Source organism: Mizuhopecten yessoensis, unplaced genomic scaffold (assembly GCF_002113885.1).
Source record: "Mizuhopecten yessoensis strain PY_sf001 unplaced genomic scaffold, ASM211388v2 scaffold10545, whole genome shotgun sequence".
NCBI classification, from domain to species: Eukaryota; Metazoa; Mollusca; class Bivalvia; order Pectinida; family Pectinidae; genus Mizuhopecten; species Mizuhopecten yessoensis.
In genome coordinates this window covers 72393-90761 of record NW_018408600.1, presented here as the reverse complement: position 1 = coordinate 90761, position 18369 = coordinate 72393, and the positions used below count along the sequence as shown (strand labels likewise).

At 39.9% G+C, this 18369-nt stretch overlaps 1 protein-coding gene across 2 annotated transcripts in view; it reads right to left on the bottom strand.

Annotated features, from left to right (window-relative positions):
• Positions 1-3546: 3546 nt before the first annotated feature.
• The window catches only part of LOC110461037, a 41863-nt gene continuing 27040 nt past the window's right edge, over positions 3547-18369 (bottom strand). For both annotated transcript variants that reach the window (XM_021514310.1, XM_021514309.1), the window contains exons 2-3: positions 5942-7388; positions 3547-5536 (exon numbers count right to left, since the gene is read on the bottom strand). In XM_021514310.1, the coding sequence (XP_021369985.1) occupies positions 5112-5536; positions 5942-7361 (1845 nt within the window). In that variant the 5' untranslated portion in view covers positions 7362-7388 and the 3' untranslated portion in view covers positions 3547-5111. The remainder of the gene's footprint in view (positions 5537-5941; positions 7389-18369) is intronic.

Here is an 18369-nt window from a genome sequence, read left to right as displayed (position 1 = left end):
TGTATTCAGACCTTCATGCCCAGTAAGAGTATGTATGATTATGGGGTGGGGATCTCAGTGCCGTGTTTGTATTCAGACCTTCATGCCCAGTAAGAGTATGTATGATTATGGGGTGGGGATCTCAGTGCCGTGTTTGTATTCAGACCTTCATGCCCAGTAAGAGTATGTATGATTATGGGGTGGGGATCTCAGTGCCGTGTTTGTATTCAGACCTTCATGCCCAGTAAGAGTATGTATGATTATGGGGTGGGGATCTCAGTGCCGTGTTTGTATTCAGACCTTCATGCCCAGTAAGAGTATGTATGATTATGGGGTGGGGATCTCAGTGCCGTGTTTGTATTCAGACCTTCATGCCCAGTAAGAGTATGTATGATTATGGGGTGGGGATCTCAGTGCCGTGTTTGTATTCAGACCTTCATGCCCAGTAAGAGTATGTATGATTATGGGGTGGGGATCTCAGTGCCGTGTTTGTATTCAGACCTTCATGCCCAGTAAGAGTATGTATGATTATGGGGTGGGGATCTCAGTGCCGTGTTTGTATTCAGACCTTCATGCCCAGTAAGAGTATGTATGATTATGGGGTGGGGATCTCAGTGCCGTGTTTGTATTCAGACCTTCATGCCCAGTAAGAGTATGTATGATTATGGGGTGGGGATCTCAGTGCCGTGTTTGTATTCAGACCTTCATGCCCAGTAAGAGTATGTATGATTATGGGGTGGGGATCTCAGTGCCGTGTTTGTATTCAGACCTTCATGCCCAGTAAGAGTATGTATGATTATGGGGTGGGGATCTCAGTGCCGTGTTTGTATTCAGACCTTCATGCCCAGTAAGAGTATGTATGATTATGGGGTGGGGATCTCAGTGCCGTGTTTGTATTCAGACCTTCATGCCCAGTAAGAGTATGTATGATTATGGGGTGGGGATCTCAGTGCCGTGTTTGTATTCAGACCTTCATGCCCAGTAAGAGTATGTATGATTATGGGGTGGGGATCTCAGTGCCGTGTTTGTATTCAGACCTTCATGCCCAGTAAGAGTATGTATGATTATGGGGTGGGGATCTCAGTGCCGTGTTTGTATTCAGACCTTCATGCCCAGTAAGAGTATGTATGATTATGGGGTGGGGATCTCAGTGCCGTGTTTGTATTCAGACCTTCATGCCCAGTAAGAGTATGTATGATTATGGGGTGGGGATCTCAGTGCCGTATTTGTATTCATACCTTCATGCCCAGTAAGAGTTTGTATGATTATGGGGTGGGGATCTCAGTGCCGTGTTTGTATTCAGACCTTCATGCCCAGTAAGAGTATGTATGATTATGGGGTGGGGATCTCAGTGCCGTGTTTGTATTCATACCTTCATGCCCAGTAAGTGTAAGTATGATTATGGGGTGGGGATCTCAGTGCCGTGTTTGTATTCATACCTTCATGCCCAGTAAGAGTATGTATGATTATGGGGTGGGGATCTCAGTGCCGTGTTTGTATTCATACCTTCATGCCCAGTAAGTGTATGTATGATTATGGGGTGGGGATCTCAGTGCCGTGTTTGTATTCATACCTTCATGCCCAGTAAGTGTATGTAGGATTATTATGGGGTGGGGATCTAGGCCGTTTTCCTTGATGTGACACATGAACCGAATAAAATCAGGTACAAGTCAACAAATGTAATGTTATTTAATGTCCATGTAAGCTGTCACGTGTTATACGTAATAACGGACATACATTACAGCACTGCGCTAACGTTGCCGTGTCTCTGCAAACCAATCCATCATATCCACGGAGCTCATTAAATCATGTGCTATAAATTGTTTTAAAACAACGTTATACTTTGTTATTATATATATATATAATTTCATTTGAAAACCACTATCGTATGTTTACCAATAAAATCACATACTATACAGACTGTATATGTAGAAGTTTCTCAGTACATATAAATATCATAACATATACAGTAGATAACGTAAAAACAACACATATATACAATCGAAAACGTACAAACTAAATGTAAACAGTCGAAAACGTACAAACTACATGTACATATAAACAGTCGAAAGCGTACAAACGACACATATACTGTCGAAACCGTACAAATGACTAGTATAAAGTCTATAACGTACAAACAACTAGTATACATAAACAGTCGAAAGCGTACAAACGACACATAAACAGTCGAAACCGTACAAACTACACATATACAGTCGAAAGCGTACAAACGACATATATACAGTCGAAACCGTACAAACCACACCTATACAGACAAAAACGTATAAATTACACATATATAGTCGAAACCGTACAAACTACACATATACAATCTAAAATGTAAAAACTACACATATGCAGACGGAAACGTAACAAGAGGTCCAGTGGACCTGTATCGCTCACCTGGTTTTATATTTAAGTCATTACAACTGAATGCATTAGTACATCTTTATATGAAATTTCCTCAAAACCAGACGAGATATATGTTCTAATCCAACTGGTACCACAGTATCTGACTTTCAACTAATGAGGGGCCTCCATTGAGTTGCCAGGTTAACAGATTTTGAAATAAGTAATATGTCATATTACAGGATGTAATTAGATGCACAATACTTTAATTTTCATTCAACTTTTATAAAACTAGAAACCATTTTTTAACAATTTATGAAAACTACACCATAGAATACGATAATCTAGCTGTACCATTTCTTAGGAGCGCAGGGGTCCAATCAACCTCATTCAATTAAGAAATGTTTGTTCTTCCTCAATAATGTTTTTGACCAAATTTTGTGCAATCCACTCAGGCAATTAGAGGGTATTAGCATCTTAAAGCAAAATATTAGATAATTTTCCTGTTTGGGGCCCGGTTTTCCAAGCCCTAGGTGTCCAAACAGTCTCATTTATTTAGGAAATGATTGCCCTTCCCCAACGAAGTTTCAGAGCAAATTTGGTTGAAATCTTCTCTGGCGTTTAGGAGGAAATGCGTTTTAAAGCAAATTTAGCTAAGTTCCCCTTCAGGGCCCTGCCCCCATGGCCTCAGGGGTCGAACCAACCTCACTTATTTAAGAAATGATTGTCCTCCCCTAGTGATGCTTCAGACTAAATTTGGTTGAAATCCTATCTGGTGTTTCGGAGGAGATGCGTTTTAAAGCAAATTTAGCTAAGTTCCCTTTCAGGGCCCCGACCCCCTGGCCTNTGGGGTCCAACCAACCTCATTTATTTAAAAAATGATTGCCCTCCCCTAGTGATGCTTCAGACTGAATTTGGTTGAAATCCTCTCTGGTGTTTAGGAGGAGATGCGTTTTAAAGCAAATTTAGCTAAGTTCCCCTTCAGGGCCCCGACCCCCTGACCTCTGGGATCGAACCAACCTCAGACGACGACGACGGACCACGGACGCTGCGCCACGGCATAAGCGCAATTGCCCTTCGGGCAGGTGAGCTAAAAACGACACATATACAGACAAAAACGTACAAATATTACAATACAATAGAAAACGTACGAAGTACATGCACACATACACACACGTGCACACACCGTAGAAAATATACAAAGAACACATTTTCTCCACTATTTTCATTTATTCATTGTCATTTTCATGTGATTGTTATTAAGAATATAAATACATTAAAAAATAAATATTGTTATCAGTCATGTACAGAAAATGTAGCTAAATGTTTACCAAAACCAATCTCCCAGTTGCTTCCCTTTAGTAGTATTTCTGTACAGGTCATGGATGAGGTGTTCACGTGCAGGGTTCGTTCTATGTCCGTTTATGGATCTTCGTGATAATGTTTTAGGTACGCTTCAGTAATATCGAACTGGCCTTCTCAACATCAGTAAAGTGCTAGAGATCACACACATATCACTGTGTATACACTGTCATACAAGCTGTCCTAGAGATCACACGAATATCACTGTGTATATACTGTCATACAAGCTGTCCTAGAGATCACACAAATATCACTGTGTAAACACTGTCATAGAAGCTGTCCTAGATATCACACAAATATCACTTTATATATACTGTCATACAAGCTGTCCTAGAGATCACACGAATATCACTGTGTATATACTGTCATACAAGCTGTCCTAGAGATCACACAATAACACTGTGTATATACTGTCATACAAGCTGTCCTAGAGATCACACAAATATCACTGTGTAAATTCTGTCGTACAAGCTGTCCTAGAGATCACACAAATATCACTGTGTATACACTGTCATACAAGCTGTCCTTGAGATCTCACAAATATCACTGTGTATACACTGTTATACAAGCTGTCCTAGAGATCACACAAATATCACTGTGTATACACTGTCATACAAGCTGTCCTAGAGATCACACAAATATCACTGTGTACACACTGTCATACAAGCTATCCTAGAGATCACACAAATATCACTGTGTAAACACTGTCATACAAGCTGTCCTAGAGATCACACAAATATCACTGTGTATACACTGTCATACAAGCTGTCCTAGAGATCACACAAATATCACTCTGTACACACTGTCATACAAGCTGTCCTAGAGATCACACAAATATCACTGTGTATATACTGTCATACAAGCTGTCCTAGAGATCACACAAATATCACTGTATATATACTGTCATACAAGCTGTTCTATAGATCACACAGTCTACGTGTACACTGTAATACAATTAGTCATGTATACTACGACAGCATTACTTTGGAAATATTGCAATTTATTTTCCCTGTAGGTCATAGGGTCATGTTGTATATATTGTAATGAATTTGACCTTCGAATTATTTGTACACATATACTAAACTATAAATGATCCCCATGTTCATCCAACTAAAGGACCGCACGTGGACGTAAGATACACCGTTGAACACGTTCCTTGTGTATTCACCATTCCATTCACACAGTATCCAGGGGTCAGCAATAACGAAACCTTCTAGAAGACAGTACTGCATGTACAAACGTATACTAAACCACCCCACCCCTCACCCCGCATATACTTCATGTGTTATCTAGTGCACGTGTGTCTAAGTGGAAGCTATCATTAGTTACGTAATGTTACAGGTAAAATGTTTTTAACGTAACGTTTTTGTTAGTACTGGTTCCGGTGTCGATTCAACTTCCAGCACTACTGGTGCAACCAATTACTGATGCCCTGTCTTCACTTTATGCGCCGCCCGAAGTTTATCATACCGCTCTACCTCTCTATAAAAGGGGACCAGTTCCGGTGCCACTGATGGGGGTACGTAAGTCTCTTTCACCTCCTCCACGATCTTTGGAGGGTTCACGATCTTGTCTACTTCCGTCAAAATGTCCAAGCGTCTTATCCTTTTCAGCGTTTCCATTATGTCGTCTGTCTTTGCCCGGGTATGGTGGCGTCTCCAACGGTTCAGTGCAATAAGAGTGCGATTTTCACGGGGGCCACGGGCACTCTCTACACTTATGGCGCTGATGTCCTTCTCGATCGTCTGTTTACCTCGTTTAGGGAAGAATGGGAGTTCCCGATATAGGTCCATCCACTCCAGATCAATGTAGTGGGATATCGTCACACAAACCTTCGTCAAGGTATCTGAAAGGTAAAAATGATCAGTTTATAGCATTGCTTAGTGAGCGGCACGCGAACCTGACATTTTTCTTTGTCGTTTTACAGATAACATATCCTTTGCTGGCGTCTCAGAAGACATGATAGTTAACAAATTGACGTGTCTGAAGATAAGGCAGTTTACAATTTTATGAAGTTGTGTCTCGTTTTGAATTGTATGCTTTATAATAATTAGACTGTTATTCATGTCTCGGGAGATACACCCCTTTACGCTTGTTTTAGATACACGTGTTGGGATAAATGCCGTTAAAATTAGATTTGGAAACTTGCAATGCAGTTTTGACTTTGACATATCATCAAGCCATGTTAACGAAATGAATCCTAGCTTGGGAGAAGAAGAAGACGGTGCTTACATGCGGAGCATCTACTTACCTTCGCTTGGTGTGAGCGACTGAAGAGATTGGGCTCGGTGTCGATGTCCTATTGGTAGACAGAAATAGATCTTCTCCGCCACATCCGTACTGGTTTTGTACCTGTGTATACGTCTAGCCAGTGCCAGTGCCTTAACAAGTCTCTCAACATCCTCCTCGCGTTGTTGTCTCCCTTGATCCACGTCGTTGGCATCTCGCCTTAACTGTTGCAATTCTTTTTCGATTTTTGCCAAGCTTGTCCTTTTCTCTGCCACCCATTCTAGTTTAAACTGGGCGGCGGTTAACTGTCGTTTGACCAAAGGCAATCTGTCTTTAGCAAATCGAACTTCATCGGTCAACATATCGAACGTCTCGTTGAAGTTTTCCGGTGAATAATCAGCAATGTTCTTTTTGAGCTCGTCTCTTCGAAATACTTTGAATTCTACTTCCGACTGTAACTCCGCGTTAAGGTTTATAAGGTAATCGGCCTCTATTCGGAGTGCCTCTTCTTTTTCTTTCACGTTGTCCACTTCTGTTGCCGCCTTTTCCCACTCGATCTCGGTTTGGTTGAGTTTATAAGTCACAGCGTGGAACCTTTGTTTACTGTCACGCATTAGTTTGACCTTTTCCTCCTTGTGTTTCTCCATATCATCAATATCGTTGCGTAGGAATACAGGGTAGTTCTCGTCTGCTTGAAGCCACGTTTTCAGCACGGTCATTACCGCCCGAATGTTCGTACACGCATCAGCGAAAATTAGGATAAATGGGACATTTTCACATTCGTTCTTTTTACAAAATTTTGCAACTGGGGGAGTGAACATTGTGAAATGTATCATACCGGCCTTGAAGTCCCTCTGAAGTTTATGAACCCTTTCCAAGCTCCCGCGGATGCTCTTCTGCCAAGTCCGTAACTGTTCCTCGTAGTGCGCGGCCGTCTCCAGATACACATCCGAGTCCGTATCGTAAAAACTCACAAAATATTTCTCCAGTACAGTAAGAATTCTATTACAGTATTCAATGATTTCGTTGAATTTGTCAGGAACATACGTTAGCACTTTGGCATAGGCTTCTTTCAACAGAGTGATGTTGTTTGGGTCACCTTTGTACCGCTTCGGGTCACTTCCGGATTTTATGGCATTTTCAATGGCTGTTACGGAAGACATATCAAAAATTGTGAGCATGCGCATTGCTCCTTTTATCGCCATCACGTATTTGTCAACTTCATGTTGCACGCTCTTTCCAACACCGTAATAAGACCGTTCCAGTCGCGACAGTTTTTTCCCGACGCTTGTCAGTTCAGTGGTGATAATGTTTTTCAAGTCTCGCAGACTTCGCGGAGGGCTTGCTTCAAGACGCTTTAAGCCTCTCAGCTTCTTGTGGATAGGCGGCATGTCTTCCAAGGCGGGTAGTGTAAAGGCCGCCTTGGTCACCAATGTGGGCATGCGCAGATCCAACAACGGGCGACAAAGCTACAACAGAAAATATTGTTAAAATAAAACACTGTTCAAATGTAAACAATTCTTTCCCTGTGGAAATCGTCAAATTTTGGGGACCCACTATATCTTCCATAGCCGTATTGTTGTCCCTCACACAACAGAAACTACCCTATTGTTGTCCCTGAAACGACAGAAACCGTCACATTGTTGTCCCTCACACAACAGACACTACCCTATATTGTTGTCCCTCACTCAACAGACACAACCGTATTGTTGTCCCTCACGTAACAGACACTACCCTATTGTTGTCCCTGAAACGACAGACACTGTCACATTGTTGTCCCTCACACAACAGACACTACCCTACATTGTTGTCCCTCACACAACAGACACTACCGTATTGTTGTCCCTCACACAACAGAAACTGTTATATTGTTGACCCTCACCCAACAGACACTATCGTATTGTTGACTCTCATCCAACATACACTGTCATATTGTTGACCCTCACCCAACAGAAACTGTCATATTGTTGTCACTCACCCAACAGACACTATCGCATTGTTGACTCTCATCCAACATAAACTGTCATATTGTTGTGCCTCACACAACAGAAACTGTTATATTATTGACCCTCGCACAACAGAAAGTGTCATACTGTTGTCCCTCACACAACAAAAACTGTCATATTGTTGTCACTCACCCAACAGACACTATCGCATTGTTGACTCTCATCCAACATAAACTGTCATATTGTTGGCCCTCACACAACAGAAACTCATATTGTTGACCCTCACTCAACAGAATCTGTCATATTGTTGTCCCTCACACAACAGAAACTGTTATATTGTTGACCCTCACACAACAGAAAGTGTCATACTGTTGTCCCTCACACAACAGAAACTGTCATATTGTTGACACTCACACAACAGAAACTGTCATATTGTTGTTCCTCACACAACAGAAACTGTCATATTGTTGACCCTCACCCAACAGAAACTGTCATATTGTTGACCCTCACTCAACAGAAACTGTCATATTGTTGACTCTCACACAACAGAAACTGTCATATTGTTGACTCTCACACAACAGAAACTGTCATATTGTTGACTCTCACACAACAGAAACTGTCATATTGTTGTCCCTCACCCAACAGAAACTGTCATATTGTTGTCCCTCACACAACAGAAACTGTGATATTGTTGACCCTCACACAACAGAAACTGTCATATTGTTAACCCTCACACAACAGAAACTGTTATATTGTTGACCCTCACACAACAGAAACTGTCATAGTGTTGTCCCTCACACAACAGAAACTGTCATATTGTTGCCCCTCACACAACAGAAACTGTCATATTGTTGTCCCTCACACAACAGAATTTGTCATATTGTTGACCCTCACACAAAAGAAACTGTCATATTGTTGACCCTCACACAACAGAAACTGTCCTATTGTTGTCCCTCACACAACAGAAACTCATATTGTTGACCCTCACACAACAGAAACTGTCATATTGTTGACTCTCACACAACAGAAACTGTCATATTGTTGTCCCTCACACAACAGAAACTGTTAAAGTGTTAAAGTTCTTACACATTCCCTAGTCATATTGTTGTCCCTCACACCACAGACACTAGTATTGATACAATGTCTTCTAATAAGTAGCGTTAAATAAGCTGCCGCTTTATCATGTATCATCTCATAAACTTTGTCCTTGTTACTTTCAGAATTTTAATTCCCCAAAAAAATATAAATTAATATTTGGGATATTATATTGTTGTCCTTTGAGCCCTAACCAGGATGATGGATACGGCCGAATTGATCCTTATTGATCGACCAGAAAATCTAAGGTTGTATGGTCACACGTTATCAATGAGCATATTGATTAGGCTTAAAAATTAAACTCTCGCCTATCGGTGTTATCTGTACGAGTGACGTCTGTATCGACAGTTGGCTAAATATTTGTCTAGGGGACTACTTAGTCATTGATAAGGTGGCGATATTGCCTATCGTTTCCTAAGTTTCAATAAAATAAACTTCAGACAAAAGCAAGGTCACAATATTGCTCCCTGCTACCTGTGAAACCTTACAGAATCCTATCTAACATTTACGTCATTTTAGCTCTTACTTATAACATATTTATTCGGCTCTCTATCTGCTTACGACATTGCTATCGCCAAGTTATCATTAGAAATTCATTCATATTTTAATTTCGATATTGAGAGATGTTTTTTACATGACAGGTTTTAGCGACATGATCAGTCATAAAACTTTGTATCAAAAACATTTGTACTCTTGCGACGTACACACCGATATATGGAACCCTAGCAACGTAAGTAAATATAGGTACTGGTATCAGGTACTCGAGCGACGTACACACCGATATCTGGTACCCTAGTAACGTACGTAACTATAGGTACTGGTATCAGGTACTCCAGCGACGTACACACCAATATACGTTACCCTAGCAACGTCTATAGGTAATATTAGTAAGTATCCTTGCAAAGTACACACCGATATCTAGTACCCTAGCCACGTACGTAAATGTAGGTACTGCTATCAGGTACTCTCGAAACGTACACACCAATATACGTTACCCTAGTAAAGTATATAGGTAATATTAGTAAGTATCCTTGCAACGTACACACCGATATCTAGTACCCTAGCAACGTACGTAAATATAGGTACTGATATCAGGTACTCTCGAAACGTACACACCAATATACGTTACCCTAGTAAAGTATATAGGTAATAGTAGTAAGTATCCTTGCAACGCACACACTGATATATGTAACATTCAAGTTGGATAATGTACCCTAGCAACGTACGTAAATATAGGTACTGATATCAGGTTCTCTAGCAACGTACACACCAATTTCTGGTACCCTAGTAACGTACGTATATATAGGTACTGGTATCAGGTACTCTAGCAACGTACAAACCGATATCTGGTACCCGAGCAACGTACGTATATATATGTATTAGTATCAGGTACTCTCGAAAAGTAAACATCATTATACGTTACCCTAGGTACTATCACTAAGAATCCTAGTAACGTACTGTTACTCTAGTATATATTTATAGGTACTGATAGCAGGTACTCTAACAACGTAACATACACACCGATATCTGATCCTTTATAACATTTACACGGATATCTGGCACCATAGTAACGTACATGTAGGTATTGGTATCTGATATACGTAGGCTACGTACATTAACGCCACATTAACACAGAAGAGGTCATCAGGGCCAATGTTCCCTAACGACAAATGTACCGGTAATACATTCCCTATCGACGTATGTACCGGTTACACATTCCCTAACGACGTATGTACCGGTTACACATTCCCTAACGACGTATGTACCGGTAATACATTCACTAACGACATATGTAGCGGTAATAATTCCCTATCGACATATGTACCGGTAATACATTCCCGAACGACGTATGTACCGGTAACACATTCCCTAACGACGTAGGTACCGGTAACACATTCCCTAACGACGTCTGTACCAGTAATACATTCCCTAACGACATATGTAGCGTTTATACATTCCCTTACGACGTCTGTACCGATAACACATTCCCTAACGACGCATGTACCGGTTACACATTCCCTAGCGACGTATGTACCGGTAATACATTCCCTTACGACGTCTGTACCGGTAATACATTCCCTTACGACGTATGTACCGGTAATGCATTCCCTAACGACGTATATACTGGTTACTCATTCCCTAACAACGTATGTACCGGTAATACATTCCCAAACGACGAATGTACCGGTAACACATTCCCTATCAACATATGTAGCGGTAATAATTCCACAACGTCGTCTGTACCTGTAACACATTCCCTAACGATGTATGTACCTGTAACACATTTCCTAACGACGTATGTACCTGTAACACATTCCCTATCAACATATGTAGCGGTAATAATTCCACAACGTCGTCTGTACCTGTAACACATTCCCTAACGACATATGTACCTGTAACACATTCCCTAACGACATATGTCCCTGTAACACATTCCCCAACGTCGTCTGTACCTGTAACACATTCCCTAACGATGTTTGTACCTGTAACACATTTCCTAACGACGTATGTACCTGTAACACATTCTCTAACGACATATGTACCTGTAACACATTCCCCAACGTCGTCTGCACCTGTAACACATTCCCTAACGACGTAGGAACCGGTAACACATTCCCCAACGTCGTATGTACCTGTAACACATTCCCTAACGACGTCTGTACCGGTAATACATTCACTAACGACATATGTAGCGATTATACATTCCCTAATGACTTCTGTACTGATAACACATTCCCTAGCGACGTATGTACCGGTAATACATTTCCTTACGACGTCTGTACCGGTAATACATTCCCTTACGACGTATGTACCGGTAATGCATTCCCTAACGACGTATATACTGGTTACTCATTCCCTAACAACGTATGTACCGGTAATACATTCCCAAACGACGAATGTACCGGTAACACATTCCCTATCAACATATGTAGCGGTATAATTCCCCAACGTCGTCTGTACCTGTAACACATTCCCTAACGACATATGTACCTGTAACACATTCCCCAACGTCGTATGTACCTGTAACACATTCCCTAACGACGTAGGAACCGGTAACACATTCCCCAACGTCGTCTGTACCTGTAACACATTCCCTAACGACGTAGGAACCGGTAACACATTCCCCAACGTCGTCTGTACCTGTAACACATTCCCTAACGACGTATGTACCTGTAACACATTCCCTATCAACATATGTAGCGGTAATAATTCCCCAACGTCGTCTGTACCTGTAACACATTCCCTAACGACGTATGTACCTGTAACACATTCCCTAACGACGTATGTACCTGTAACACATTCCCTAACGACATATGTACCTGTAACACATTCCCTAACGACGTCTGTACCTGTAACACATTCCCTAACGACGTCTGTACCTGTAACACATTCCCTAACGACATATGTACCTGTAACACATTCCCTAACGACATATGTACCTGTAACACATTCCCTAACGACGTCTGTACCTGTAACACATTCCCTAACGACGTCTGTACCTGTAACACATTCCCTAACGACGTCTGTACCTGTAACACATTCCCTAACGACGTCTGTACCTGTAACACATTCCCTAACGACGTCTGTACCTGTAACACATTCCCTAACGACGTCTGTACCTGTAACACATTCCCTAACGACGTCTGTACCTGTAACACATTCCCTAACGACGTCTGTACCAGTAATACATTCCCTAACGACGTCTGTACCTGTAACACATTCCCTAACGACGTCTGTACCAGTAATACATTCCCTAACGACATATGTACCGGTTACACATTCCCCAACGACGTATGTACCGGTTACACATTCCCTAACGACATGTGTTTACAACATTGCAAATGAATATTTTAGGGTATTTTTTTCTCAAACATTTCAGTTTAGTTGATATTTCCATGTATATGTTTATAAACATGAAATGAATAAACGTCATTATTAACATTTAACCATTGTAGTAGTGTCAATAGGATCATATACTATCCTGAGATCAGTGATGTTGGATACAACGTGACAGGTAAACATAGGCCCTTATTAATTTCCCTAGACACATGTAAAGCTACCCAACCACATCGACAGTCAATAAAAATTGCATATGTTATACTATAGATCGGTATTGCCTGGATATAGTTGCTATTTTGACGGTGGCAATTCAAGTATACCTTCCTCGTTTAACAAAGGGTTAATAACGGAATACCCAATAATGTATACAACAGTTCCATGTCAATACAGATGTTATCTCAGTTATTCTCAGTCATCTTAATCACAACAATTGTTACAATAGTAAACATTGATCATCTTAAGACAGTTGTTACCCAAGTTAAACCCTATCATATTAATCAAGACAGTTGTTACCACAGTTAAACCCTATCATATTAATCAAGACAGTTGTTACCACAGTTAAACCCTATCATATTAATCAAGACAGTTGTTACCACAGTTAAACCCTATCATATTAATCAAGACAGTTGTTACCACAGTTAAACCCTATCATATTAATCAAGACAGTTGTTACCCCAGTTAAACCCTATCATATTAATCAAGACAGTTGTTACCACAGTTAAACCCTATCATATTAATCAAGACAGTTGTTACCACAGTTAAACCCTATCATATTAATCAAGACAGTTGTTACCACAGTTAAACCCTATCATATTAATCAAGACAGTTGTTACCACAGTTAAACCCTATCATATTAATCAAGACAGTTGTTACCACAGTTAAACCCTATCATATTAATCAAGACGGTTGTTACCCCAGTTTAACCCTATCATATTAATCAAGACAGTTCTTACCTCAGTTAAACCCTAACATATCAATCAAGACAGTTGTTACCACAGTTAAATCCTAACATCTTAATCATGACAGTTGTTACCACAGTTAAATCCTATCATATTAATCATGACAGTTGTTACCACAGTTAAACCCTATCATATTAATCAAGACAGTTGTTACCACAGTTAAACCCTATCATATTAATCAAGACAGTTGTTACCACAGTTAAATCCTATCATATTAATCATGACAGTTGTTACCACAGTTAAACCCTATCATATTAATCAAGACGGTTGTTACCCCAGTTTAACCCTATCATATTAATCAAGACAGTTCTTACCTCAGTTAAACCCTAACATATCAATCAAGACAGTTGTTACCACAGTTAAATCCTAACATCTTAATCATGACAGTTGTTACCACAGTTAAATCCTATCATATTAATCATGACAGTTGTTACCACAGTTAAACCCTATCATATTAATCATGACAGTTGTTACCACAGTTAAATCCTATCATATTAATCATGACAGTTGTTACCACGGTTAAACCCTATTATATTAATCAAGACAGTTGTTACCATAGTTAAATCCTATCATATTAATCAAGATAGTTGTTACCACAGTTAAACCCTAACATATCAATCAAGCCAGTTGTTATCTCAGTTAAACCCTAATATATCAATCATGACAGTTGTTACCACAGTTAAACCCTAACATATCAATCAAGACAGTTGTTACCACAGTTAAATCCTAACATATCAATCAAGACAGTTCTTACCTCAGTTAAACCCTATCATATAAATCATGACAGTTGTTACCACAGTTAAACCCTATCATATTAATCATGACAGTTGTTACCACGGTTAAACCCTATCATATTAATCAAAACAGTTGTTACCATAGTTAAATCTTATCATATTAATCAAGATAGTTGTTACCCCAGTTAAACCCTATCATATTAATCAAGACAGTTGTTACCACAGTTAAACCCTATCATATTAATCAAGACAGTTGTTACCACAGTTAAACCCTATCATATCAATCAAGACAGTTGTTACCACAGTTAAACTCTATCATATCAATCAAGACAGTTTTCACCTCAGTTAAACCCTATCATATTAATCAAGAGAGTTGTTACTACAGTTAAACCCTATCATATTAATCAAGACAGTTGTTACCACGGTTAAACCCTATCATATCAATCAAGACAGTTGTTACCACAGTTAAACCCTATCATATTAAGCAAGACAGTTGTTACCACAGTTAAACCCTATCATAGTTACCAAGACAGTTCTTACCTCAGTTAAACTCGATCATCTTAATCAAGACAGTTGTCACCATAGTCAAATTCGATTATCTTAATTAAGTGAATTGTAACCACAGTTAAACCCTATCATATAAACCAAGACAGTTGTAACCACAGTTAAACCCTATCATATTTACCAAGACAGTTGTTACTACAGTTAAACCCTATCATATTAATCAAGACAGTTGTTACCACAGTTAAACCCTATCATATTAACCAAGACAGTTGTAACCACAGTTAAACCCTATCATATTTACCAAGACAGTTGTTACCACAGTTAAACCCTATCATATTAATCAAGACAGTTGTTACCACAGTAAACCTTGAACATCTTAATCAAGAGAGTTGTTACCACAGTTAAACTCGATCATCTTAAGACAGTTGTTACCACAGTTAAACTCGATCATCGTAAGACAGTTGTTACCCCAGTTAAAGTCGAGCATCTTAATCACGACAGTTGTAACCACAGTAAACCTTGATCATCTTATACCCTATATTAGTATATCAATACACATTTTCAACCCACACTACCTTGTATTACACAATATTACAGAATGTTAGCCAATTTTCTTTATGGACATTTAAGTTTTGTTTGAACATCCACATATACTGCTGAACAAACAAACAGAACAAAAAAATTGCTTCGCTAAGCCCTGCTATGATTTTAATCATACTGATTTTTTATCTTAAGTTTTACCACAAGTCTGTTTCCAATGTTTGAATGCTCAATTGTCGAAAGTACATTGTAACATTGAAAATAACCTAAATCTGATTACATTGTAAAGTGGACGGAGGAGGGGCTGGAATATGTCCCGAACTCCTTTGGTGACTAAGCTTAGTATATAGCACGAGACGAAAACGACTGCTCAACACTAGGAACACTTTTGACGATTTGTCATAGAGGACTGCAATTGGTCGAGATTTTCAAACTGGTACATCAAAATATTGGAAATTACATTCTTGTATCTTCATCAATAAAAGACAAAACTACAATGAACCGCTGTTGTACCAGCGACATATTTACGGTCCTGATTTTGCTGATATGTAACTGTTTGTTGCAGGATTTCTTAAAAACAATCTTTGGCAGGTTGCTGTGGTTGAGGATAAGTGAAAAAGATCAAAAACATAATCACACAGAGCGACACCAACTCTCAAATATACCAACCAACTTTACGAAAAGCACGCTAAAATACACGATATTTACAATATTCCGCAGACATAAAGTCAAACAATGTATTTGTCAGATGGTAATCTTTTCCGAAGAGTCTAAATGTGACATCTGTCCAATTAGACGAAAACGACATATATATTACAATTTACACGTACAATCATGTAACACATGAACCCTAGCTCGTTGATTCTTACCTGGCTGTGCCTTTGATGTGTCGGGTTTGATTACAGGTAGACTGTATTGGCCATACTTAACCTAGGGTCGACTGTAAGCTATCTACTCTCTTTTGTCTAGGTTTCAATACAAGTCTCCGTCTTAACTGTCGAAGTTTGTTATTTATTTCAAAAGGAAAAGTAAAAACATTGAGCTCATTGGTGATTAAAATAGAGAACCCCGGTCAGTTATACACGTAACAAACCGCTGGTATCTCGTTTAACAAGTTAGCAACACAAACAATACTCGCACTAGGTAGACGACACATACAGAGTAAGTGCTTTTCACACATAAACAGAACGAAGCTTCAAAAATCCATTTTAATGTTTAAGTTTATCATCCGTTTGTGGAATTGATAAATTAGACCACATATAAGTACAGTCCTCTGTGAGACAGTACAGACCACATATAAGCACAGTCCTCTGTGTGACAGTATATACCACATATAAGTACAGTCCTCTGTCAGACAGTACAGACCACATATAAGTACAGTCCCCTGTGAGACAGTACAGACCACATATAAGTACAGTCATCTGTGTGACACAGTATATACCACGTATAAGTACAGTCCTCAGTGTGACAGTTCAGACCACATATAAGTACAGGCCTCTGTGAGACAGTTCAGACCACATATAAGTACAGTCATCTGAGTGACAGTACAGACCACATATACGTACAGTCATCTGTGTTACACAGTATATACCACGTATAAGTACAGTCCTCTGTGTGACAGTTCAGACCCCATATAAGTACAGTCCTCTGTGAGACAGTACAGACCAAATATACGTACAGTCCTCTGTGTGACACAGTACAGACCACATATAAGTACAGTCCTCAGTGAGACAGTACAGACCACATATAAGTACAGTCCCCTGTGAGACACTACAGACCACATATAAGTACAGTCCTCAGTGAGACAGTACAGACCACATATAAGTACAGTCCCCTGTGAGACACTACAGACCACATATAAGTACAGTCCTCAGTGAGACAGTACAGACCACATATAAGTACAGTCATCTGTGTGACACAGTATATACCACGTATAAGTACAGTCCTCAGTGTGACAGTTCAGACCACATATAAGTACAGGCCTCTGTGAGACAGTTCAGACCACATATAAGTACAGTCCTCTGTGAAACAGTTCAGACCAAATATACGTACAGTCCTCTGTGTGACACAGTACAGACCACATATAAGTACAGTCCTCTGTCAGACAGTACAGACCACATATAAGTACAGTCCCCTGTGAGACAGTACAGACCACATATAAGTACAGTCATCTGTGTGACAGTTCAGACCACATATAAGTACAGGCCTCTGTGAGACAGTTCAGACCACATATAAGTACAGTCATCTGTGTGACACAGTATATACCACGTATAAGTACAGTCTTCTGTGTGACAGTTCAGACCACATATAAGTACAGGCCTCTGTGAGACAGTTCAGACCACATATAAGTACAGTCATCTGAGTGACAGTACAGACCACATATACGTACAGTCATCTGTGTTACACAGTATATACCACGTATAAGTACAGTCCTCTGTGTGACAGTTCAGACCACATATAAGCACAGTCTTCTGTGTGACAGTTCAGACCACATATAAGTACAGTCCTCTGTGTGACAGTACAGACCACATATAACTACAGTCCCCTGTGTGACAGTACAGACCACATATAAGTACAGTCCCCTGTGAGACAGTACAGACCACATATAAGTACAGTCATCTGTGTGACAGTACAGACCACATATACGTACAGTCATCTGTGTGACACAGTATATACCACGTATAAGTACAGTCCTCTGTGTGACAGTTCAGACCACATATAAGTACAGTCCTCTGTGAGACAGTACAGACCACATATATGTACAGTCATGTGTGTGACACAGTATATACCACATATAAATACGGTACTCTGTGTGACAGTACAGACCACATG